Source organism: Pseudorca crassidens, chromosome 6, assembly GCF_039906515.1.
Source record: "Pseudorca crassidens isolate mPseCra1 chromosome 6, mPseCra1.hap1, whole genome shotgun sequence".
Lineage (NCBI taxonomy): Eukaryota > Metazoa > Chordata > Mammalia > Artiodactyla > Delphinidae > Pseudorca > Pseudorca crassidens.
In genome coordinates, this window is record NC_090301.1 from 13,892,738 (window position 1) to 13,918,693 (window position 25,956).

The following is a 25,956-nucleotide window of genomic DNA, read 5'->3' on the forward strand; positions in this document are numbered from 1 at the left end:
ATGATTATTATTATAACTATATAAAAAATATTCATATTGAGGAAATTCTGCAAAGGGAAGGAACAGAAATGGGTAGTGTGGCTCTTTTAAGTCAGTGGTTTCCTAATCCTGGCTATTGTATCAGAATCATTGGGGTAGCTTTAAAAAGAAAAATACCCAGATTCTCTTTCTTTTGATCAGTGATTTTTAGATCAGTAAATTGGTGGGCCCCCCCAATTTTTTTTAATAGACTTTATTTTTAGAGCAGTTTTTGATTCACAGCAAAATTGAGCAGAAGGTACAGAGATTTCCTATATGCCCCCTGACACATGTACAGCCTCCCCTACTATAAGCATCCCATACCAGAGTGGCACATTTGTTAAAATAATGAACCTACACTGACATACCATTATCACCCAAAGTCCATAGTTTACATTAGAGGGTAATTCTTTCTTTTTTTTTTTTTTGCGTGGTACACGGGCCTCTCATTGTTGTGGCCTCTCCCATTGTGGAGCACAGGCTCCGGACGTGCAGGCTCAGCGGCCACGGCTCACGGGCCCAGCCGCTCCGCGGGATGTGGGATCTTCCCGGACCAGGGCACGAACCCGTGTCCCCTGCATCGGCAGGCGGACTCTCAACCACTGTGCCACCAGGGAAGCCCTAGAGGGTCATTCTTGGTGGTGTTTATTCTATGCATTTTGACAAATGTGTAATGAAATACTATTATAGTACCATACAGAATATTTTCACTGCCGTAAAAATCCTGTGCTCTGCCTGTTCATTTCTGTTCCACCCTAATCCCTAGCAACCACTGATCTTTTTTACAGTTTCTTTAGTTTTTCCTTTTCAAGAATGTCATATGGTTGGAATCATATGGTACGTAGCCTTTTCAGATTGTCTTCTTTCATTTCGTACTATGTACTTAAGGTTCCTGTGTGTCTTTTCATGGCTTGATAGCTTATTTCTTTCTAGTGCTGAATGATACTCCACTGTCTGGATGTACCACAGTTTATTTATTCAGCTACTGAGGGACATCTTGGTTGCTTCTAAGTTTTGGCAGTTATGAATAAAGCTGCTGTAAACATCAGTGTGGGGGGTTTTATGTGGACATAAATTGTCAACTCCTTTGGTATTTATTCCAGGGTGCATAATTTTCTGTATCATATAGTAAGAGTATGTCTGGTTTTGTAAGAAGCTGCCAAACTCTCTTCCAAAGTGACTGTTACCATTTTGCATTCCTACCAACACTGATTGAGAGTGCCTCTCGCTCTGCATCCTCACCAGATTTGGTGATGTCGTTTTGGGTTTTGGCCATTCTAATAGATGTGTAGTGGTATCCCATTGTTATTTTAATTTGCAGTTCCTTACCGGTCAGATGTTGAACATCTTTTTATATGCTTATTTGCCATCTGGATATCGTTTTGGTGAGGTGTCCAGGTCTTTTGCCAGTTTTTAAAATTGGGTTGTTTGTTTTCTTATTGTCGAGTTTTATGAATTCTTTGTGTATTTTGGATTACAGTCCTTTTTCAGATGTGTGTGTCTTTTGTTAATATTTTCTCCCATTCTGTGTCTTCTCATTCTCTTGATTGAAATCTATTAGTCTCCATGGGATTCTATTTCTTTGCCAAGTTTGTGATCTACTGTTTTAAATTACCGTGTCTTGCTTTATCCTTTGCAAGGCTAGATGTCTTGCATAGCCATCAGTTTTCAGCTACTCGTTTATCCTCTTTGTCACAGCTGGTCCATCCTGCTCTCAACTTCCATGGTTCTTCATCGTTTCACTCTTCAAATTCCAGTTCTTTATCTGGGTAATCTTCATGTAGATTTTCTCAAGTAATGATGCTGGTCGTACTTGATCTGCAGGTCCATTTGGTTCTGGTACCACCTCTACATCAGGGTTGCCTTTGCTGGTGCAAAGATTAATCATGTTACAACACACAGTTCCCACTTTCTATTTCAAGTTTTCTGTATTGTTATGTTAATAATTTGTAAAATAAAGGTTAAATCTTTTTTTCACTTTATGTGTATTTTGCTTTATATGCCAACTTAATCTTCTTTTGAAAAGCCTGTTTTGATCTTCATAAAGATTGAATTTTCACCTCATTTCTACCATTTTGTTGTATATGTTTGAACAAATATGCATTCACTTTTCATGTACCAGAGTATGAAGATATTTTTCTGGGGCAGTTTTAGAGGAATAGTGTTTTGCTCATAAAGTGATCTGAATAATTAAGAGAGAGTTGCAGCAAGTGTGCCTAAGGGTATTTATCTTTCATCTTTCAGTCCTGTCCGTGTGTGTAATCTTTCAAAAATAAATATAACAAAATTAACAGTTTATAACAGCTTATTTTCTGCTAAGTAAAATTCACTGTTACTGATTTGTCAGCATGATTTTTTGAAGTATAATGCAAATAAAGCAATTTTATCATTTATGACACATTGTGCTAGTTGATCGCATTTTAATTTTTTTGAAAGGCAGGTATCTTACACTTGTTGCTATGTTTTAGTGTATAAATCATTGATTTTAGAAAATATGCCTTATTTTATAACTTTTAAAATTTAATTGGTAAATTTTTCATTTATCCAACAAATATACCAAGCATATTCTTGCATTCCAAAATCAGGGTGACTTTAATACAGTTAACATATAACTTGATTTTATAACAAAGAGGGTATATAGAAGTTCACTTAAGTCCTTACAAATAATTAATTCCTAGATATTATGGTGTTTGGAAGATATAATTTAATTTTTGTTATGTAGTACAGTTTCTCTAGTATTGTCATGATTTTGATTTAATTGCTACTCAAAGTTTAGTGGTTCAGTGAGAGAATATGAAGGTTGAAGAATTTTGTAAATAGGTACATTTGCAACTTGCTGTGTTTTTGTTTTTAGCGTTAGCTACCTTTGGAACTTGCATATGATGAGTGGTAGACTTAATGAGTTGAAATAATTGGTATATTACCACTTTGCATGAAAGTGTTTGTTTAATACAGTAGTCAACTAACTGACGTGGATGTTTATCACTTTTGATGTAGTCAGCATATTTATGGAGTAATCTCTGGGTGATATATTTGAAGTCAAGGAGCTGAGTCTGTGAACCAAAGATTATGTAATAACATTCTGAATTATGTGGTATAGGCTAGTGGTTTTCATACCATATGCTTAGTAGAATAGATTTATTGTCCCATCACTAAAATCTCTCACTGACTTCTTTTCCTCTATAAATAAGAAAATATATAGTTTTCACAACTTCAGCTTACTCTCCTGTGGGTTGAGAGTAATGTGTTTTGTGTATTTTTTTTTTAATCTTTGGCACTTCGAACCACTTTATTCTAGTTCTAATACACAGTGACATTTTATTTACATGTATCTATAATATGGGTTTACAGGTGTCTATATATCTCAACACACATATTAAGTAATTTGTTTCTCAGAGAACATGATGACTTCAGATTCTCCCCAACCTGAAAAAGTTGAACCACTACTGCAGATTTTCTGTGGTAAAGAATGTTTAGAGATAGAAGATGTCACTTTAAGCTGGAGTTATTGAGAGTTGAGCTAGACCATGGAGGATTGGTTGGATTTGAATAACTGCATAGGTTGGCAGTATAGTCCCAAAGTGTTGTAGGAACTTGGAGGACAGACACACTACTTTTTCATGACAAAGCTAGAACCAGAGTCTAGATTCTATTTCCTAGTCAAATAACCTTTCAGTTGGACTGATAGCATAGCAGGAAGAAGTAGTGGTCAGTAAGCTCATATTGGAGAAGGTGTCAGTATGCTTGTGGACTGTGAAATTCCTGAATTCTTATCAGGATTGCATTAGGAAGGCATTTCAGACTGAAAGGAACTTTATGTGCAAAGGCAGATATCCTGAAAGAGCTTACCTTGTTGGACGTGGATCATGGTATTGGAGGGTGGGGATGAAATAAAGGGTCTTTTATATGCCAGGCACTGTTCTAGATGTGGAAGGTACACATGGGAAAGACAGACCCCCTGCTACCGTGGAGCTTACATTTTAGTAGGAGAAATAATAAACATAAATATGTAATATACTAGTAATTAGTGATGAGTACTTGAGGAAAAATAAAGTGTAGGGTAAAGGAATAGAGATAGACGTTATTGAAATAGGATGTCAGGGAAGACCTTTTCGTGGAGGTGAAACTTGTGCAGAAAAAAAGGCAGAGAGTGAGGTATGTGAACCAGCACAGAGGAGATGGCAGAGCACATTTGCTGTATGCAGCTCCATGGTAGCTGTAGTGCATTAAGTTAATGGTTTATGCTCACTGAGTGTTTACTGAGTGCCAGACACTGTTCTACCTGTATTACTAGTGGTAATTCAGTCCTTAAAACCATCCTATAAAATGGATACTATTTCAGATTTGAGGAGACTGAAGCACAGAGATTAAATACTTTATCCAAGGTTGCACAGCTAGTCAGCGAGCTGGGATTCAAGCCCAGGTAGTTTGACTCCAAAATCAGTGTTTTCGACCATTCTTCAAAGATGGGGGAGGGGAAGTGTAGTAGGAAATTTAATTGGAGCAATAGCCTGGGGCCAGTTCTGTGGGGCCTTTGTGGTTCCTTTATAAAGTATTTAGGATTTTATGCTGACAGTGAGGTTAAGTCATTGGCGGGTTGAGAAATGCCCAAGACGTTGCTTTATGATTCTGGAGGTCAAGAGAAGGGTCTGGACTATACAAAACACATTTGTTAGTTATCTGTATATAGGTTGTATTATAGCTTAAAATATTTCTACTGGTCTGTAACATGTTTCTTTGTTCTAAAATCGAAGATTCCACTTCATTATTTTGTTGAACAGATATGTGCATGTATACATATGAGTGCGCGCGTGCTTGTGTATAAAGAAACTAATGAAGTTTTCTGTTAATAGGTGCGAGAAGATGTACTAAATTCATTGAATAACAACTTTCTTCAAACACTAAATCAAGCTTGGAACGATCATCAGACAGCTATGGTGATGATTAGAGACATACTAATGTATATGGTAAGTAGAGCTTTGTTGTTTTTCCTTTAAGTTAAGCATTTCAAAACACTGTCTTTTTTCTGTCACATTTATTTGGATGGTACAACTCAGTGTGGAAAGCTTTTTTCTTTTCTTTTTTTTTAAAATACTATTTCCTTCATAAGGGCCAACCTTAGCTTATATGAGTAAAATCTTAGTTGCTCCTATACTTAATGATTAGAATGGAAAACTGAAAGGGAAAGATTTAATATTTTTCTAAATATCTAGCACTTATGCTTCAATATGTGAAATACTGAAAAGTCTGTCTCTTCTTGAGTAAGGGTGATTGAGTGACAACATGAGAGATGAAATATTCATTCTCTTGCAAGTTTTTAAACCCTAATGTCCTTATATCCTCAGTTACAGGGGATGTCATATTAATACAAATATTTTTGTAATAGCTGCCATCTACCACTCCTAATGATAAATCTCTCCCAGTCTTACAAGGACTGTAAGTCCTTGCAGTGTATATATAAATTCTTCAGATATGTATTGCCTTTTTCACCTAGTATTACTGTTTTATTATCATTCAAGAAAAATATCTTGTTCATTAAAACAATTTGGAAAACATGGACCTGAGGTAGGCTGTTTAATAGCTTTCAAGGAGATTAAACTCTCAGGTTTTTTTAACTTTAGAATGATTATTAAGATTCGTCAAGCTTAATTATTGTGTCTGCAAAATCATCAAGCCCAGTAACGTACTTCATTGTTTATGTTTGAGAATTGGACGTAATGATTTTCTTCTAAGATTTTACTCTCTGCTTTTCGAATTTTTATTTTCAGTTTCTTTAGTTTTGATTATTAGTGTAATGGTGAGAGCGTGTCCTGGTTTCTTTTACTTGGTAGAATAAAGCAGTGTTTGGAAAGAATTTCCAATGAGAGCAAACAGCTGTAAAGTTTTTTGTTCTGCTGAGTGAATTCAATCAGGCCTATTACCCCAGGTTTTATAGGGCTTAGTGGCAAGAGGGTCAAGGAGAAGCTACTTCATTTTTCAGGGTTTTGATAAAACACTTAACAAGTTATTTAGCCTTTCTGAACCTCATTTTCCTCTTCAGGGTATAGATTCATTTTATGTTGACATTTTGAGGTAAATGTGATAGCATGTGAAAACATATATTGTCTGGGATTTAAATGTGAAATAAGTTAACTTACTGCTGTCCTCCTTAAGTTTTGGATTTGGTGAGTCTTTAAATACAAACACTGAGATAGAAAATTACTTGTGATTTCATGGTCCATCACTCTGTTGATAAAAGGAGTATTTTAAAATTATTTATATACTTTTTATACCATGCAATTTTTTAAATTTCTGTTTTATTTCAGCACACACACATACCACTTTTTTTGTTGGTTCGGGGGCAAATGAAATCTCAGACCTTGAATCCTGGCTGTTACGTGACCATATCATTCCTCAGCTTCCTCATTTATAAAATGAAAATAATATTGTGCTAATTGGGTAGAGTGGCCATGAGGCTTAAAGGAGCCTTTCATATGAAGCACCTGTATGGCCTGGACTATAGTAATGTGCTCAGTAAAAATTAACTAGTATTAATATTTTCCATCATCTTTTCATCAAACCCAGCTGGTAGTACCACAACCCTAGATAAACCCAGCAACTTGCCTTTCCTGGGCTTCTGCTGGTAGAAACCCCACTTGGGAAACCTCACACAGGGTAGCTCAGTGCCACTATTTGTGGCATTTTCACAAACCTCTAGTCAGCCCTCCACACTGCTCAGTAGTCTCACTCTTCTCTATTCAGCTCATTCCGCCACTTTGAAAGAGTTATTTCTCTTCAAACCTCCAGCTATCCTGCTGGTCCCCTTACTCTTAATAAACAGTCTTGCCCTCTGCCTCTCAGAGAGAAGGAGAAAGCATCAGGTGGAAGCTGGGTTCATCTCTTGCCTCTGAATCTACAGGTTTCCCTATATTTTCTCCCCTTTTGTGTTTCTCTTTTTCCCTCCCATTTTAATGGAGGGCAGTGTTTCCTCACCTATCAAATGCCATTTCTTCACTTGTGCTAAGAATCTCATTTCTTTCTGCTTTGTCAAAAAACAGAATTATTTTCAGGTTCTGCCTTTTTACTGGTCTTACTCATCAGCATTAGACACATTCAGGTCACTGGCATCCTCAAAATAAAATCCCACTACATTTTCAGTTGGACCCCTGCACTGCTTCCCAGGGTCTCTCATTGCCATGCACAGCTAAATGTCTCATAGGAAATGTTGACACTTGCTATCTCTTTTTTCTCATCTTTTATTCATTTTGAATATGTTTTAGTCACGCTTCTATCTCAACTCTTCTATTCATTCTCGCTCTTAACTAGGATCACCGCGCCTGTGCATCTCTGACAGCAAAGCTCACTGCTAATCCTCATGCTCCTTGACTTTTCCAGCAGCATTGGCACAGTTGACTACCTTTTCGTCTTCTAACACGTTGGGTTCTTAATTTCTGTGACCAAACACTCCCTTGGTATGCCTCCTGCCTTTCTGTTTCTTCTCAGTCACTCTTCCTTCTCCTCTGCCCTTTAAAAGAGAGGCATTCTTGGGGCTTAGTCCTAGGCTTCCTTCTCCTGGTACCTGTTATTTGCTTACCTTAGCTCTCTGTTGTGCCTCTGTTCAGGTGATTCCCACATTATGTCTCCAGCCTCATTCTCTGAGCTTCAGACTCGTAAATTCATTTATCTAGTTGGTGGCTCCCTTCATTGTCTGAGAGGTACTTCAAACTTGGCGTTTCCAAATGAGCTCATAATCAGTGTCATTCCATCTGATCGTGACAGAAACCTGGGAATTATTCTTGTTAGTTTCTTCTCCCTCTCTCCCTACATCATGTATTTCTAGAACCTGAAATTTCTCTGTTTTCGTATCTAGTACCTAAGACCAAAGCACCTTCATTTCTTAGTAACTAGTCATATAGTATTCACTATGCTCCCCTCTATTCTCTTTTTCATACTGCTCTAGAATTATTACTTTAAAGCACATGATTATGTTACTGCCCTGCTGAAGTCCTTCTCTCTCATCTCGGGATTTTCACACGTCTGCTGTCTGGATATGTTTCCAGAATGTTTATGTGATTTTTATGTGATTTTTTTGCCTACTTATCCTTCAAGTCTTAGCTTAAATTTCTGGTAAGCTTTCCCTGACTCATGCTGTGTACTGCACACTGGCACCAGCTGCTCTCACTGTACTCGGTACTCCTTTTGTAGCATTTATCATTATTAACAACTGTTTAGTGCCTCGTTTCCTCACTAGACTGAACTTTATTGGGGGGGAATGTCTGTGTCACCACTGTGTCTCCAACACCTAGCACAACTCCCTGCACAAACAAGGCACTCACATACATCTTTGAATTAATATACACATTTTTAAATATATCATGCTTTTTTTCAAAATGCTCATTAAAATATGCAATTATAGATGCAGAAAGAAATTTAAGTGTTGATAAGGTTCTATAAGGTTCATGTTCTATAAGGTAGACTTCTTTCATCCTTCATTCTCTTTATTTTTCCTTTTTATGTGTAGTATTCTGGGCTTAGTTAAATAAGTGCTTTTAAAAATTAAGGTAAAATTTATATACATTGAAACGTGCAAAACTGAAGTATATAAAGTTATTTTTGACACATGTATGCTCCATTGTAACCAGTACTTCAGTCAAGATAAATAAATGCTTTTAATTTTCCAAAGATGAAAAAAAATTTTCTGTTGACATCTGTTATTTTCTGTGAAGATTTTTACCCTCAATCAGACTTATCAGATCACTTTACCTGCTAGATAAGACATACACCTGAGGTGTGCAGGTTTCTAGACAGATTTCTCTTTACTATGAATTCTGGCTCTAACTGTTGGAACTTTAGATCTCAGGCTCAGAGGGAGGAGAGAAGATGCTACACTGTCTTCCCACCTCCCTCCTACTCAGCTAGCTGACTTTTTCTCTGACAAGGAGGTGTCTGTATCTAAAATGCCCTGTGTGAGCCTCAGTGTATATAGATAGCATGGGACACACTGACTCTTGAAAGTGGAAATGGAATCAATCACAGGTTATGTGGAGGCAGCCGTTGGTCACAATTTGTCCGCACTCACTTTGTTGTTGGCAGGTTCAGCGTTCCAGAAAGAAAAGTGTACATGTCTCTAGATGGAACATGTGATCTATACCCCTTTCTAACATTTGAGACTTGCATTATGTATTTTGCCCGTGAAGGCGCTGGAGTTTGTAATCTCTGCTTTGTTTCTTATTTTTAATTCATTCTCTTCTTTAAGAAAAGTTAACATGTTAAACTTATAAGATTGGTTTGAGCCTACTTAGTATAAGTTTCCTTTTCAATTTTTTAATTGTTTAAAAGATTAATGATTGGGGAAAGATCTGATTATTTTATGGAGAAAATGTGTTATAGGTTATATAATCGCTTTAATTGTCAAAATAATCCACAGGTATATTTATATTCAGTTCATTTCCCTCCCCCGCTTAAACTATAAAATGAATACAATAACAAGGGAGAGTTAAATTTATGGATGGTATTCTGTAGGTTACTTTTGAGCAATTAGAATTAATGTCAAAAGATATAGGAAAGCATTTACTATTGTGATATGTAGGCTAATAGAAGGTTAATAGAGGAATTTTCTGCATAAAACTCTGGTTATTGTCAAAGATATTTTCATGTTTTTACTTGAATTTATCTATATTCCCAGTCATTTTCACAAATAACAAAGGTATAGTACTATTGCAGGTTATCCTTAAAGACTAGAGGCTATAAATTCAAAGTCCTGGGGTGGAGAGTTGACCCAGGAAAGAAGGGTCACTGCTTCTTTGAGCTATATGGGAAGTCATCAAGGATGGTGGGTGAAGAGGTGAAGTGGAATGTAGCAACAACTTTGTGAAGAGGAAAGAAGCTGAGGAACTCTTCTGATGCTCTTGGTCTCCTTAATAAAGTAGAAGGTGGGACCATCAGTTACGGGTGACAGAAGCATGTCAGGTGTTGAGGAGTGTGGTAGACTGAGTAATGGACCCCCAGATATGCCCATGACTAACCTCTGGAACCTAGGGATTGTTACCTTATATGGCAGAAGGAACTTTGCAGGTGTGATTAGGTTGAGGATCATGAGATGATGTTTTCCTAGGTTATCCTGGTGGGCCCAGTAGAAGTGCAGGGTCTTTATAAGAGGGTTGCAGGAGGGTCAGAGTAAGAGAAGTCAGTATGATGACAGAGACAGATTGGAGTGATAATGCTTTGAAGATGGAAAAGGGGCTATAGCCAGGGAATACAGGTGGCTACTGGAAGCTGAAAAAGACAAGGAAGTGGATTTCCCCCTCAGAGCCTCCAGAAAGAACCAGCCCTGTCGACATCTTGATTATCCTAGTGAAACTGTTTTCAGTCTTCTCAACTGTAGAACTGTTAGAGAATAAGTAAGGTACTAAAGTTGTGGTAATTTCTTCAGCAATGATAGGAAACTAACACATGGAGGAAGTTTGGAATATCCCCTGTGCTGGGGTCAACTATCTATAAATAACTAAGTGGATCATCTGTGATTGTGAGGAGATAATTTAGGGTAAGCTGGCACAAATTTTGTATAGTGGAGGCAGTCAGCAGCATTTATACTTTTTTCGGAGGTACTTAAGCAGTCTCAGAGAAGAATATTCAAAAACTAAGGAAAACCTACTGATATAATTTGGCTTATTCGGTATGGGGAAGAATTCTAAGATAGTAGCATTGTTAAAATTGTTGATCGTGGATCTGTGCTGTTTAATAAGCAGGCAAGTGAATCACAAGGTCCCAGGAAACAGAAGTATTAGGTGTAAGGGATCAGTAGACCTGGAGCTCCAGTTAGAATGCGGAGCAGTTGAAGTGTAACCGAGGAGAGGCAGGAGGAAAGAGGGTCTGTAATACCAGGGACACCTGATGTCTTCTATGAAGAGTCTCAAGATTTGTCCATATCAATATGTGGGTGAAGGGAATCCTGATAAGATGGGAGATGAAAATTTAGGCATCTGTAAGGAGTGTGTCAGATTGGTCATTATTATGAAAGTTGCAGTTACCAAAGGTGATAGATGTCAAGGAGTAGAGTTGAGAGAAATAATGTAAGCTGTTTGCTGAAGCTACCAAGGATTTGTATGTCCTTGGAGATCAGAAGACAGGATGAGAACATGGAGATCACAGAATTTGTGAGTCTGTTTTTTCTGTCGTAGATTTTGATACTTTTAGTTCCAAAAAAATGCGTCTTTACTGTATTCTAGATTGCACATTGAGAAAAGTTTGAAAATAGCTGTATTCTGGAAGAACATAGGTAGGTTGCTTATGAGTCTTCTTGGTACTTTCTCTGTTTTCAAAATAACATCTTAGAAGAAAATAGGATCAAGTGGCTTTGGGACTGTTAAGCTTCACGCTTGTTCAATATATTTACTTACTGCTTTTGCAAGAAAGGTCTGTGCAAGACAGGTTCCCCATATGTGCTCTAGTGTTTGCGTTTGTGACTGACAGTATAATACCTTGGCATCTTTTTATGGTTAGGTCAAAAGCCAGGTACTAGGCCTTTATGTAAAATAAAACTACGGCAACATCGTAAATACTGTAAAGGTTAAGAGTATTGTGCTTGATAATTAGGATTTCTTCCTTGCCGTCCATTTTAGCTCCTCTTTCAAACAAATTAATAGAGCCATAAACACCTTGATTACTATGCCCTGTGAACTGTTTTTGTGTGTGTGCACTGATTATGTAGCAATCTATGACTGAGTTTAGGGAGGCAAGTATTAATTCAGCCAGAGGTAGGCCCTGTGGTGGTGCAGTCATATCTTGCTGTAGGAAAGGAAATGAAACTTTTGTCCATAAAGGGGCTGCTCCCCATATATATACACGTGTGTGTGTGTGTATGATAATTTTATGTAATATCATATATATATATGATAATTTATTTACACAGAGTTGAGCTAACATTCATTCACCTTTGTGCTTAGGTGGATAAATTCATTCATTCAGCAGGTATACAATGACTGTGTATTATGTATCAGACACTATATTCTAAACAACTGGGTTCCTTTTTCCAGTTTCTTCTATCACTGGGCAGTTTTATGATGTGGACATCCCATTTGGGCAGATAATCTTGGTTTCCCAAGCCTAATTTAAGAACAGTGATTTTATCAATGATCCAGGTGTAAGCTATCAAACATATTAGAAATCTTTAGTATTGTTTCTTTTCTCATTTTTTATTTTGAATTTGATAATAAAATTCTCATTGAAGAAGTGACTTTCTAAGGCTTTAGATACCTAATTGTCATCAGAAGTTATTTAAAACCATCATTATTAGAACACTTAGAAACTCAACACAAATACTAGATACGGTAGCAATTATTCTAACCACTTGATAGGATATTAGCCTTAAACTAATTTGAAAGTCCTCTTCTAATTTTTTTAGAAACACTTTTCTTGATATATAACATAAATTAAACTACACAATTTTTTTTGCCCATTTTTTTTAAAAATGTGGGTTTTCTGGGGTTTGTTTTTTTAGTAATTTGTGAGAGTTCTTTATATGTTCTGGATAAATGTTCTTTGTCAAATAATATATGTATTGTGAGGTAGTGTCTTCCATTCTGGGCTTGCCTTTTCTCTTAGTGGTGTCTTTGAAGAGAAGTTTTTAATTTCAGTTAATTTCAGTTTTTCAATCTGCAATTGTTGGATAAAGTGTTGTAAGTTAGTCAGATTTACTAATCAAGTTCAGATCTTCCACGTCTTACTAAACTTTTTGTCTGCTTGTTCTATCAACTACCAAGAAATATTAAAATCTTCAGATTTGATTTGTTTATTCTTTTAGTTTATATATTTTGAGGTTTTGTTACAAAGTGAATATCAATTTAGGGTTTTATCTTCCTATTGAATCGACTTTTTTATTTTTCTGAAATATCTTTTTTTATCACTAGTAATACTTCTTGCTTAAAGACTACTTTGTCTAGTGTTACTATATGAGCTTCTTACAATTAATGTTTGCATGGCAAACGTCATCTCATCCGTTTCTTTCCACCTTTTTGTGTCCTTATATTTAAGGTGTGTCACTTGTAAGTACCATATAACAACATGCTTTTTAACCTATCTGATAACCTTTGTTTTTAAATTGAAGCATATAATTCATTTACATTTAATGTGATTACTGATGTATTTGGGTTTATTTTTGCCATCCTGTTTTGTTTTTTTCCTGTTTGTCTTATCTGTTCTTTTGATTTTTTTCAGCTTTCTTTCCTCCTTTTAGGTGAATCAAGTATGCTTTATTATCCTATCCCCTTCCCCCATTAGCTGTTATTTATATATACTTTTATTATTATTATTTTAGGGATTACCATAGAGATTACAACATAGATCCTTGACTTATAGTTTACGTTATATTAGTTTTTTTTTTAAACCACTTCTGGATAGTATCAGAGTCTTAGAATACTTTGACTTCCTGGGGCTTTTCCCCCTTAGTTTTTAGACATTTGATCCTGGGGTGCTTGTTCTGTTTTGGTGTGGGGACAGGCCTGGTAATTTTTCCAACATTGTGTATGAAAAATTGTGGAGGCCCTGGATGATGATGTTTTCCTTCATAGGATCAAAGATCACCATGATCTCGTTGAAGCTGGCTTTTAGGCTTTGTTAAGGTTGATCTATTTTCAGTTTGCCTTTTTTTCCAGGGCATGTTTTTACGCACAGGAAATAACCCCTTCTGGGGTCTCAGTTAAAAGCCTGAGTTGTTTACTGGTTTGCTCTTCACAGTTACTGGTGCCTTGAGATACCAGCTTTTGTCTCTCTCTACTGCAAGTCTGCCAACAGTCTCTGTTCAGCTCTTTAGTCTCCCAGTGCTGCTTTCTGTTTGGTGTTTTGGTGTCTCATCCACGCTTAGGTGATGTGTCAATAAACATCTCAGTGAAAATTGCTTGCAGAATTTCTGGCTCTTCTTTACATTTCTCTCTTCTTCAGACTTTTGCCTCATAAGTCTTAGCTGCTTGATAGCCAGCCCACCTGTGACTTTCTGCTTGGCCTCTTTTTCCAGTCCTCCAAATACAACAAATGACCCAAGGGAACGAGTGAAGGCGAATGTAGGGCTCCTCTCAGTATACTTGTCTTTTCTCCAGAATCCGGGTCCCGCAAGTCCAGGTTGCTTTTGGTGCTCTTTGATGCTTTTAAACAGTATTTGTTCGTTTGTTTTAATTGTTGTAAAACGCACATAACATAAAATTTATTATCTTAATCATTTTAAAGTGTACAGTTAGTTCAGTGGTGTTAAGTACATTCATACTGTTGCACAGCCATCACCTCCATTCATTTCCAGAATTTTCATCTTGCAAAACTAAAACCCGATACCCTTTAAATGATAACTCCCCATTCCCCACCCCCTGGTCACCACCATTGTACTTTCTGTATGTATTAGACCACTCTAGCTACCTCATGTAAGTGGAATCATAGAGTATCTGTCCTTTTGCAACTCAGGTTTCATCCATGTTGTAGCCTGAGTCTGAATTCCCTCCCTTAACAGATTAGTGGTTACCAGAGGGAAAGGGGGATGGGGGCAGCACAAGATGGGTAAAGGGGGTTGGCTGTATAATGACAGAAACTAAACATTTGGTGGTGAGCACATTGTAGTGTATACAGAAGTCATAATATAATGTTGTACACGTGAAATGTATGTAATGTTATAAACCAATGTTGCATCAATTTTAAAAATTGCCTTTCTTTTTCAGGCTGAATAATATTCAGTTGTATGGATATACCACATTTGCTTATCCATTCATCTGTCAGTGGTCACTTGGCTTGTTTCCACCCTTTGGCTGTTTTGAATAATGCTGCTATGAACATGGGTGTATGAATATTTCTTTAAAACCCTTCTTTTGACTCTTTTGAGTATAAACCTAGATGGTAGAATTGCTAGATCATATGGTAATTCTGTTTTTATTTATTTATTTACCCTTTTTATTTAAATTTTTTTATTTTTTAAAAATTTATTTAATTATTTTATTTATTTGGTTGTGCCGGGTCATAGTTGCAGCATGCGGGCTCCTGCCACTTTTCTAGTCTCTTTTTTAAAAAAAAACATAAACGAAAACAGTTATAGATCTTGCCTTGAGGACAAGAAAGTGAAAGAAGAATTATTTAAGTTTAATTAAGCTCCTTGACAGTGTGCTTGATAAACAACTTTCAGAGCTATTCACTTCAATTTAAAAAGTGGTCTTTGCCTAAATAAATAGCTACCATTGGTCATAAGTGGGATCAAGCAGGGAAGTGTAGATAAATGAGTACTAATCCATAACTGCCCTTAGTTCGTTAGTGGTTGTATTAAAAGTACTGAACTGCTGGTATTTGAAGGAAAAATTTTATAACAAGCTCCCTCAAAAAATAATTGAGACAAAGGACTATTGTATTTATATTTGTAGTACTGAGTGTTCAGAGTTGAATGTAACCCAAAGGTTAGTTTTAGAATTTGCTTCCCAAATACCTGTTTAATCTTACAAGAAAACATTGTTCAAATGAGACATTAGATATGAGTGATATTGAAAGAGCTTATAATTTTGTCCTTTCCTTGGGTGCATCATTGATTCCTATGCCGAGTACACATTTATCCTAGTTTGCTTTTTCGTGATACAATGACTGTTGGTTAAAAATATTTCCCGTACCATTTCTTGTGGATAAAGTAGTAAGAGTTATTTTTTGAGGTTCATTATCAAATTTTTGTTGTTTTATTTTTATTTAAATAACACTCCCTGAGTCATGAAGCTTTTTAGCCCACTTACACAGTCACTCCTTGACTTTGCACAGGTTTAGCTTTCATAAAATCTATATTTTCGCATAGTGTGTCTTGACACATCTAAGAATACTTTTGCATGCTGAGTTAGATCTCTCATATATTAGTTAAATATTTAGGTATCTTGGTGGATTAGGTGTCTTGGTGAAGCCATCAGTTAAGGGGAAAAGATTTGCTTGGTCTAGGAATAGCATCTCCCAAGAGGGAACCATAAACAGAGATTTTAAATGTAATTTTATCTCTGTAGTTATGAAACTCACATCCCTTTAGTAAATCTAATGTTTGATCCAGATGTGAGGCTTTCAAGTGGATTTTTCAGAACATTTTATACTTAAAATGCCTGTATTTTGGCTTTCAAAAGGCAAATAGAAGCAACCACCAGCTTTCTATCTCTGCTGAGCTCTCTTCAGTAGATAAATGACTAATGTTGGACTCATACAAATTACCTTTTGGTCACATTAAATATTCACATAGAAAGGTATACAAAATAAAAAGTCCTCCAGTGATTTAAATGATTAGAGCTAAATTGATATTGTATTACATAAAATTAACCACTTATTTTTTAACAAAGAGAGATTCCTGTTAGAATCTATTATGAAAGGCTGTTTTGTACCCACAGGCTGAATTCCTTCTGATAGTGCTGATAAACAGTAAACAGAAGATTTAGCATGTTCATTCAGCAGATATTTTAATAATCATGTGCAGATCACAAGTTTATTGTGGATGTGTGCCTGCATTAGTTTAATGTACGCACACGTAAGCACTCAGGTGTATGTATGTATAGCTTTTATTTTACTTGATGGTAATTAATCATATGTACCAAACAATATAAATGACTATTTGGTATTACTCATTTAAGTAGCTGTACTCATGTTTGCAGGTTTTCCCTTCTCTATTTATTAGCTCTCTGGTATCTATAATCATATTTCAGGGTTAACGGCTTTCCTTAATATTATGTCATTTAATTATAATCATTATACACCTTGACAGTCTCACATTAAAAGACAAGGGTTTGGTTTTTATCCTACAACATCTGTACTTCCCTTATCCCCAGTCATCCTCCATGGATGTAAATTTTCTATGCATTGCTCAAATACTCCAACCATGTGTTCCCATCATACCTGGCTTCTTTTACTCTGAAACATTGTTCTCTTCCGTATGCATTATGCCTGAAGAACTCATCAGCTGCACCTGGCTCTCTTTCTGTCTTTTTGCCACAGGGCTTAAGATAGCAGATATTATAGGCCAATACGGTTATAGACGCACCTGCTTTGGTAGTGATAGCATCACTGTGTTTAGGATTGAGAAGAGAGTACCCAGGCCAGGGGAGACTGATAACAGAAAGGGAAGGAGTAATATTGAAATGTATCTTGATCCCTAGTATATGTTAATTTTTGATCAGAGAGTAAAGCTTCAAAGGAAATCAGAGTTTTAGAGACTGTCTTTACCAGCCCTTTATGTTACCCAGGACCGGAGTGGGTAAATGGCTTACTCAGGGTCACACCACCAGCTAATGGTAGAGCCAGAGATAATAGGAAGAATTCTATAACTGACATGTCCACTTTAGAAAACAAACAATTTGGCAATTTTCATATAGCTCAATAGTACTTCTACTCATAGAAATCCATCCAAGAGAAATGAAAGCATACGTCCAACAAGAAGATTGTACCCAAGTGTTCATAGCAACATTACTCATAGTAGACTGGAAACAGCCCCAAATATCCATCAGCTGATAAATGGATAAGCTAAATGTGGCATATCCAATACAATGGAATACTTCAGCCCAAAAAAAGGAATGAAATACTAATATATGTTATATTAATGAACCTTAGCAACTTTACGCTTGATGAAAAATCAGACACAAAAGATTACATGTTCTATGATTCCACTTATATTAAATGTCCAGGAAAGGAAATGTATAGAAAGAGAAAGCAGAGGTGCTGGAAGGGGAGATTGACTGCGGAAGGGCTGGGGGGATCTTTTTCTTTTTTCCTATTTCTTTTTTTTTTTTTTGAGTGATGGAAGTATATTCTAGAACTGGATTGTGGCAATGACTACACAATATAGAAATTTACTGTAAATTATTGAACCATGCTCTTAAAATGAGTGAATTTTACGGCATATAACTGCAATAAAGCCAAAAGGGGAAAACGTTAAAAAATTTTCACTTTAACACTCTTAGTTTACTCTGAAGATTCCATAGCATGTGTCTTTTGTTCTGTAATTCTTAAAAGTATTTGCCTTTCACCAAAAACAATAAAATCTGACTTGGTTCTTTGACATTTCTCTTAGCCTAAATTAAGAACATTTGGTTTCCTAAGAAAGAGGTTAGTGTCTTAGTAGACATATGTTAAGTTTGCTTATATCATATGTATGTGATGTTATATATCCCCCACAAGATGTGCTGAATGTCACAGAGGCATATCGTACAGTTGAAACTTAACAGTACCTGCCCGAATTACAGTACTTTCTGTTCTAGCTGTGAAACAGCCTGATGGATACAAAGTTCTCTCAGTGCTGTTCCACTGCTTTTCAGTGTATCTTCTCTGTTTTGCTCTTGTCAGTTGAGCTTTGCTTACTGAGAGTCAGTTGTATTTGTTTTCAGGCCTGTTTATGCTAGTTGTACTTCTTGTTATTACATCATTTGATATTGTGTAAGTCAATAAAAATGCGAAAAACAATTAAATTTATTATTTGGCAAACTAGATTGAATGTTTTGGAAAGACTTGACAGAGGCAAATCACTAAATATTGGGTAATTTGGTAATTTAGACTGGAGTGGAAATTGTAAAAATCTAGAAGGCCATTTACATTGCTTCACAGTTGTCTCTGGTCAATAGCCATCTTAATGAGACTGAAAGTAGATAGACTAGATATTTATGATGTATGGGTATATGTGAGAAAGACAGCATTGACTTCTAATCACAGGACTCATGTTCAGAGAAAAAGTCTTTATCTCAGTGAATGCTTATATGTTTTAAATTAAAATGTTTAAGGTGCTGGTGTGGTGTGGGGTGTGTGTGTGTGTGTGTGTGTGTGTTTAATATTTTTCCTCTTTTACCACATCAGCTAGCTAGTTACTGGTTTTGATTGCATTGGGTAAGAGTGATTCTGTATTTGGTACAAAATCGGTACCATAGAAATTTATAATCAAAATTGTAAATATCAAATTTATAAATAATTTACTCAATAATTGGAGTGATTATTTTCTCATTGCTTTATAAATTATTAGATTTATACCAGTTTTTATTGAATGTGTTTTGTTTTATGCTGAAAAGTAAGCCAGAATCAGTATGGTAGTGGAGGGTGGGGAGTGTTGGAGCTGAAGGTCATGAGAGTAAAGAGTAACTTCAGTACAAAGAAAACAGTGAGGCCATCAGAAAGGAGGAGGGATGCGGTCAGGGCAAAACTCAGAATTTAAGATCTTGAGGAAAGAAGTATGAAATTCAAGAATTTATTGAAGAAGTCATCAATGAAAATTTTGAACTTAACTGAAGTTGCTGTCAGGATTTGAAAAATGTGATATAAAATGTAGAAAGTGAGCACCAACAATGCTAATAAAAGAGCAGCTTTCCTTGTAGTCATTAGGTATGTACCGTTGTGTGAGATGAATGAAAGTTGGAGGATAGTGTCTGTGAAGAGAGTGCTACTCATGGAGAATTTAGTAAAAATTGGCTAGAAAGGTGATCAAGACCATTTAATACTAATATGGTAGAACTTCTGTTCATGTTTACCTTGTATTCTATTTGATGTTGCTTGTATTAACAGTGTTCCTTTAAAAGTTCAGAGATCACAGTTTGCAGTGAGTCTTACTGTTTTTGGATTACAAATGCCTTTAAGAATCTGGTGAAAGCTACGGACGGACTCTTTCCAAATACTTACGTAAGAACAAACACACAATAATTTTAAAATTTTAGGAAGTTCACAGACCCGCCAAAGCCCGGAGAGATCCTGGTTAAGAACAGAAAGGAATTCTGTTACTAATCCTTTTGTGAATTAAGAACAGGAGTTTTATTTCAGTGTATTTTGGTGTAAATACGGATTTTAAAATATTTCACAAAATAGGACTTTTATGGCCAATAATTCTGGATTATCTGTACTCTATTAAGTGAGACACCAGTAATCATGTTGGTAAGAACTTGAAAGTTAGATGACTACCAGTAAATAATCTGAAACGGCAGTAGCTAGGGGTGTTTTAATTATGTAATACTGAATGCTACTCTGTTATAAGCATTAGAACCTTTCAACATTTACCAGTAAACAATCAGCTTAAGTCACATGCATCTGTATTTCATTCAGCTCTCAATTTTACTTAAAGAATATGATCTTCAGGTACAGTATTTAAGAAAATAAGAACCATATTTGTGCATGGTATGACTTTGGGAGAAAGGAAGTTCTGCCTGCCTTGCTGTCTACCTTTCTCCTCTACTTTCTGCTGACTTGCCTCTCTCCCTGGGTGGGGTGCTTGCCTTTTTCCTCCCTTTTTCTTAGGGCAAATGGGCAACCGCCTATAGCCATTGTTTCAGTAGCAATTGTAAATTGTAAGGACTTACTATATATAACTTTTATATAACTTAGGAGGTACTAGAAAATTCCATGTTGCTTGAAGTGTTTCTCACCTGCAAAATTGACCACTTTTGGAATTTTATTTCCTTTATTATTGTAACTCAAAAGGATTATTTTTATGTTCGCAAGAGTTGTACTAATGTTTATATTATGATTTTGTTTTAACTGCAGGACCGTGTGTACGTACAACAAAATAATGTGGAGAATGTGTACAATTTGGGATTAATTATTTTTCGAGATCAAGTTGTACGTTACGGGTGTATTAGGGATCACCTACGACAAACGCTGTTGGATATGATTGCCAGAGAGCGGAAAGGAGAAGTTGTAGACCGGTATAATAATCTTTTTACTCTTTGGGTTTTGGTTTTTAGTGGTAATATCTTGAGAATCGATTCACTGTCTTAATTTTATTAAAGTAAATTAAAGTTTGATTGTCCAGCATATTATGAAAATACTCAAAAACCTTATATCACAGTTAACAAAGTTAGCTAGATTGTAACTAAAAAGCACACATTTATTTTTAGAAGAAACTATCCTAAGCTTTTGTTGAATATACTTTTAAAAAGCAAATCAGCCATTAGTCTTTTTGATTTTTAATGTATTTTTTATGCTGTTTTTTTTTGTTTGTTTGTTTGCTATTTGATAATATTTTTTTCTTCTTTAAAAGGGCTTTTGGCTAGCATTTATTTTTAAGGTCTTTGAAGAAAAAAATGTTGAACATAGTCTAAAATGACTAAGAACTCTTGTACCCCTTTTGTTAAGTCATACTCCACCCCCCCCAAACATTGTTGCAGTGCCATTTTTGTGACACTGCAGCCAGAGTGGCTTGAAACATGCAAACCTGCTTTCTTTGCTTCTTTGTATTCAAAGCAGCTGTTAGAGGAAGACTTGTAAAGTTCTTTTTATTTCAGCTTTGGTGCTTGGTCACGATTGCCCAAAAGCCATTTGGTGCAAAAAAATTATATTGCCTAGGAGTAACTGTGCGTTGTACCCATGTCAAGTGCTGTAGACTCCCTCTCTCCTCCCTGCTTCCTGATAGGCTGTTTATTCTTTTTGCACTTTTAAATACACAGGAATATTTAGTCATTTTAAACATATTTTCTTCAAAAATCCTAAGTTACAACAGCATGAGAACAACTTGAGATAAATAGCTGTGCAGTCAAGATAGGCTTTCCAATTAAAATTACTCTAAATCCTTATGTTATAAATTAGTTGCTTATGGGAGATTGGTCACTTTGGTTAAAAAAAACTTGCTCTGAAAGTTTTTCTAGCTACTTCTGCATCTTTTACATGAATCTTTAATGTGTTTTTATTATCAAGTGGTTTAACTTCTTTTGACAGAGGCGCAATAAGAAATGCTTGCCAGATGTTAATGATTTTAGGTCTCGAAGGACGATCAGTCTATGAAGAAGATTTTGAGGCTCCTTTTTTGGAAATGTCTGCAGAGTTTTTTCAGGTAATCAGTGAGATATAAATAAATACTCTTTTAAGATGTTCTTAAAATTACTGAATATAGTTAGTAATTTAAGCATTTTGACCTTTTCGTACTGAGGCCCTTTGGGGAAGAGGGTGCAAATTACACCCTTCAGCACACCTACCCCACAGTCTCACATTCCAGTGAAGGAACTGTCTGAAAATAAGTCGAAGAGGTTGGACTTATGTGATTTTTTTAAAATTATATGTATAAAACATATAAACTTAGAAATAACCTTAAATTTTATTATATTTATATGTTACTAATTATTTACCATAGATTCACAGGCAGTACATCACCAATGAAGTTTCACTGTTCAGGCTTTTTGGTAATATAAGTTACTAGTAAAATAAATATAGATATATGCATGATCCCATAAGGCATATATATGTCTTAAGAGCTGTTGATTAGGAAATTAAAAGTCAGTAATTACAGTTGATAAAAATTTGCAGCAGTATGTACAACCCCGAATCAACTACGTTGCTGAAAGTAAAGCTAAACCGGTACTATTTTGTAATGAAATGATAATAACAATTACTGAGTACTACGACAAATGATAAGACAATATTTATAAGGTCATGATAATCAGGCGTTCTTCCTGAAAGCCTCAACTATCTGAGCAATTTATAGTAGGAGCTTTGTAGTGTTGCTAAAGTAGACTTTACTGGTCAACTTTAGTAATAACCTTTTAAAGAACTAAATGAATAGAACGATACAATAACTCTACAGTGCGTCATTCGTAGAAGCCATCGGATGAGTATAGAAGTAGACTTGGTGGGTTTTGGTGTCCTTTGGACTGGCGTAACCCCCAGGCCGCTTTTCAGAAATTAGCCTGTAGCCATCAGGAAGCTTTGTGTGGCCTGTACTGGTGAGCCTGGACCATACTTCATGAACTATTAATTTTATAATGTAGGAAACAGGCTTTATTTTCTGGTAACACAGCAACTACTTCTAGATATTTCTGGCAACGTTTTTGACGTTTGCATTTGTTTTGATTACCTTCATTACAGTATAGAAATACCAGTAGGTGATTAATTGTCAGGATCCCAAAGTGTGTTACAGTGGCATATGGATATATCTGTGTGTATATATAAAATACAGTTTTGACAGTGAAGTGACGGTCTCACCAAGATTTTTGTTTGGTGTGTTAATGTTTATTCTTAGAAACTTGATTATTTTAAACTGCTTTCTTTTTTTAACATCTTTATTGGAGTATAATTGCTTTACAATGTTGTGTTAGTTTCTGTTGTATAACAAAGTGAATCAGCTATATGTATACATATATCCCCATATCCCCTCCCTCTTGAGCCTCCCTCCCACTCTCCCTATCCCACCCCTCTAGGTGGTCACAGAGCATCGAGCTGAGCTCCCTGTGCTATGCGGCAGCTTCCCACTAGCCATCCATTGTACATTTGGTATAAACTACTTTTTATTAAGAGAATGGGAAATGTTATTACATTTTGTACATAATTTATATTAATACATCTTTTATGTAATTCTTAGGTATATTTGTTAATTTTACTATGAGATTGAAGTCAGTTGAGCCAACATTTAAAATTTACTGGAATTTCTCTAAGGCTGGTGTTAGAAGACAAGATTAATAGTAACTCAAAAGCTCTATTTCCCAAACTTTATATATATTCCTTTGAGAGCGGGAGTGGGGTGGCAGGAGGACTTTAGTAACTACCAGTATGCCAGCAAAACTGTATGATAAACATGATGAATCTTTTTAGGCATAATTTTACAATAAAACAAATCAAAGAAGAATTTCCCACTCTCACTTGGGGTCAGATGCTTCATTCTATACTTTTGATCTTCACTGGCGTGTGCTTACTTTTTCTGCTATTTGGAATACACTGGCAAAGTCTGAAAAACGCTGCTTAAGGATAATGTATTAATTAAGTCTTATGTAAGTAATGCTTTAAAGGGTATAATTCGGACTATATGAATATATATAATAAGACAGTATATAAAATGTTAATAGTGCTTGGGATATTTAGTTTGGTTTATGAGAAACTGTAGAAACCCAGTTAAAAGCAGAAGCACATTTTGCTTCTGTGTTTTAAAAAAAAAAAATCATGCTTCTTATTTGCAGATGGAAAGCCAGAAATTTTTAGCAGAAAACAGTGCTTCAGTATATATAAAGAAAGTAGAAGCTAGAATTAATGAAGAAATAGAACGAGTGATGCACTGCCTTGACAAATCAACTGAAGAGCCAATTGTAAAGGTGGTTGAGAGGGAACTCATTTCCAAGCACATGAAAACTATAGTAGAAATGGAGAATTCGGGGCTAGTACATATGTTGAAAAACGGAAAGACAGAAGGTAAGTGTTAGCAGTTGAAAAATAATTAAATTCTTATAGTTCTACCAGGTTCTCAGTATTTTTTTTTTCCTATTGTAGTTTATGAATGTAAATTTTCAAGAAGTTGTGGTGTTTGTCATTAATTTATCACTGTTGTTACTTTACACGTATTAATGAGGATTTTAGATATTCCTAGTGAATCAAGCGGCTTTTTTTCTTCTTTCATCTTAAGTCTCCTCACTTTTTGTTTTTCTTAACCCAAAAGGTAAGTTTAGGGACTTCCCTGGCGGTCCAGTGGTTAAGACCCCGTGCTTCTACTGCAGGGGGCACAGGTTCGATCCCTGGTTGGGGAACTAAGATCCCACAAGCCACACGGTGCACCAAAGGGGAGAAAAAAAAAATAGAGGAGAAAATAAAAGAGCTTAAAAAAAAAGAAGAAGATTAATATTATTTATAAGGTCAATGATCCTCACCTATTCCTGTACTTTATATTTCTGTACCAGGGTGTTTAGACTCTTCTTTCCCACACACTCTCCTGTAGTTTTTGTGATTCTTTTACAACCTGAAGTTCCAATCTTAAAATTTTTGTAAGCATTTCTTTGGGAGTTAGTTGTGGTAAGGGTACCAAAAATGCAAAAATATGTGTCTTCCATGTTGACATATTTAGATAAATTAGTAGATTGGATATCTTGTTATAGAATGAAAGAGGAGAAAGGAGAATTGCTTAAAAGTAAACATTTTGGAGGTAACTGTAACATTTACTCTTCTTGGCTATTTACCTGATTTTCCTAAAATGTTATTTTGTAACAAGTACTCAAGGAGAAATTGTAAAGAATAGTCATGTTGTCCTCTTCAGTTTCTGAAGATTTTCTTTAAAACTATGACTGGATAAGTCACTGATATGGTACTTAAAAATAAAAAAATTTGGTGCTCTTAGATGAAGTCTTAGCAATATTTTAGCCATGTATTTCTTATAAAATAAATGCATATTGCCTGTTGGGTCATGACATAGGTAGGGAATGGGAAAAAATTTTTTTAAGTTAATAATTTAAAAGAGGAGGATGTAAGAGGAGGGAAAACAAAGATGGTAAGCAGAGAGGTTGTTCCATTCTTTCTCTAGTGGAATCTTTGCCTTGTGTTTTCAAATGGTTATATTTCTATATATGTGCTAAGTTCTTAAAAAGTTGTATGTAAATTTATTGTTTTTATTAAACTAGAGAAAGTTACTTTTTAAAAGACCCTTCTGGTAAACCTTTTTTATAAAAGCAAAACAAAAATGATTTTTAAAAATGTTTGTCATGTTTTCTAAAATAAGCTACTCCTGGATGCCTATGGTCTGTCAGGGATTGGCAAGCTTTTTTTGTAAAAGGCCAGATAATAAATATTTTAGATGCTTGGACCAGACAGTAAACTACTCATCTCTGCTGTGATAGTGAGAAAGTAGGCATAGGCAATAACACAAACGAATTAAACTTGACTGTGTTCCTATAAAACTTTGATTTTTATTTTTCAAACATTTAAAAATGTGAAAACCATTCTTAGTTTGTGAGGTGTACAAAAACAAGCAGCGGGCTGTAGTTGGTCCATGGACCATAGTTTGATGACCCTGATCATTGGTCCCTGGCAGATAGGACTTTATGAAAAGCATTTTCCTTTACTTAAAATGAGAATCTATCCTTTTTTTAAAAAAAAAATTATTTATTTATTTTTGTCTGCATTGGGTCTTTGTTGCTGTGCGCAGGCTTTCTCTAGTTGCGGTGAGCGGGGGCTACTCTTCGTTGCGGTGCGCGGGGTTCTCATTACGGTGGCTTCTCTTGTTGCGGAGCACGGGCACTAGGCGCGCGGGCTCAGTAGTTGTGG

General features: G+C 35.7%; 1 protein-coding gene across 3 annotated transcripts in view; it reads left to right on the plus strand.

The window, feature by feature from the left end:
* The window catches only part of CUL3 (cullin 3), a 96,863-nt gene that overhangs the window by 37,492 nt on the left and 33,415 nt on the right, over positions 1-25,956 (plus strand). For all 3 annotated transcript variants that reach the window (XM_067740398.1, XM_067740399.1, XM_067740400.1), the window contains 4 exons: positions 4,872-4,985; positions 20,491-20,651; positions 21,661-21,775; positions 23,889-24,117. In XM_067740398.1, the coding sequence (XP_067596499.1) occupies positions 4,872-4,985; positions 20,491-20,651; positions 21,661-21,775; positions 23,889-24,117 (619 nt within the window). The remainder of the gene's footprint in view (positions 1-4,871; positions 4,986-20,490; positions 20,652-21,660; positions 21,776-23,888; positions 24,118-25,956) is intronic.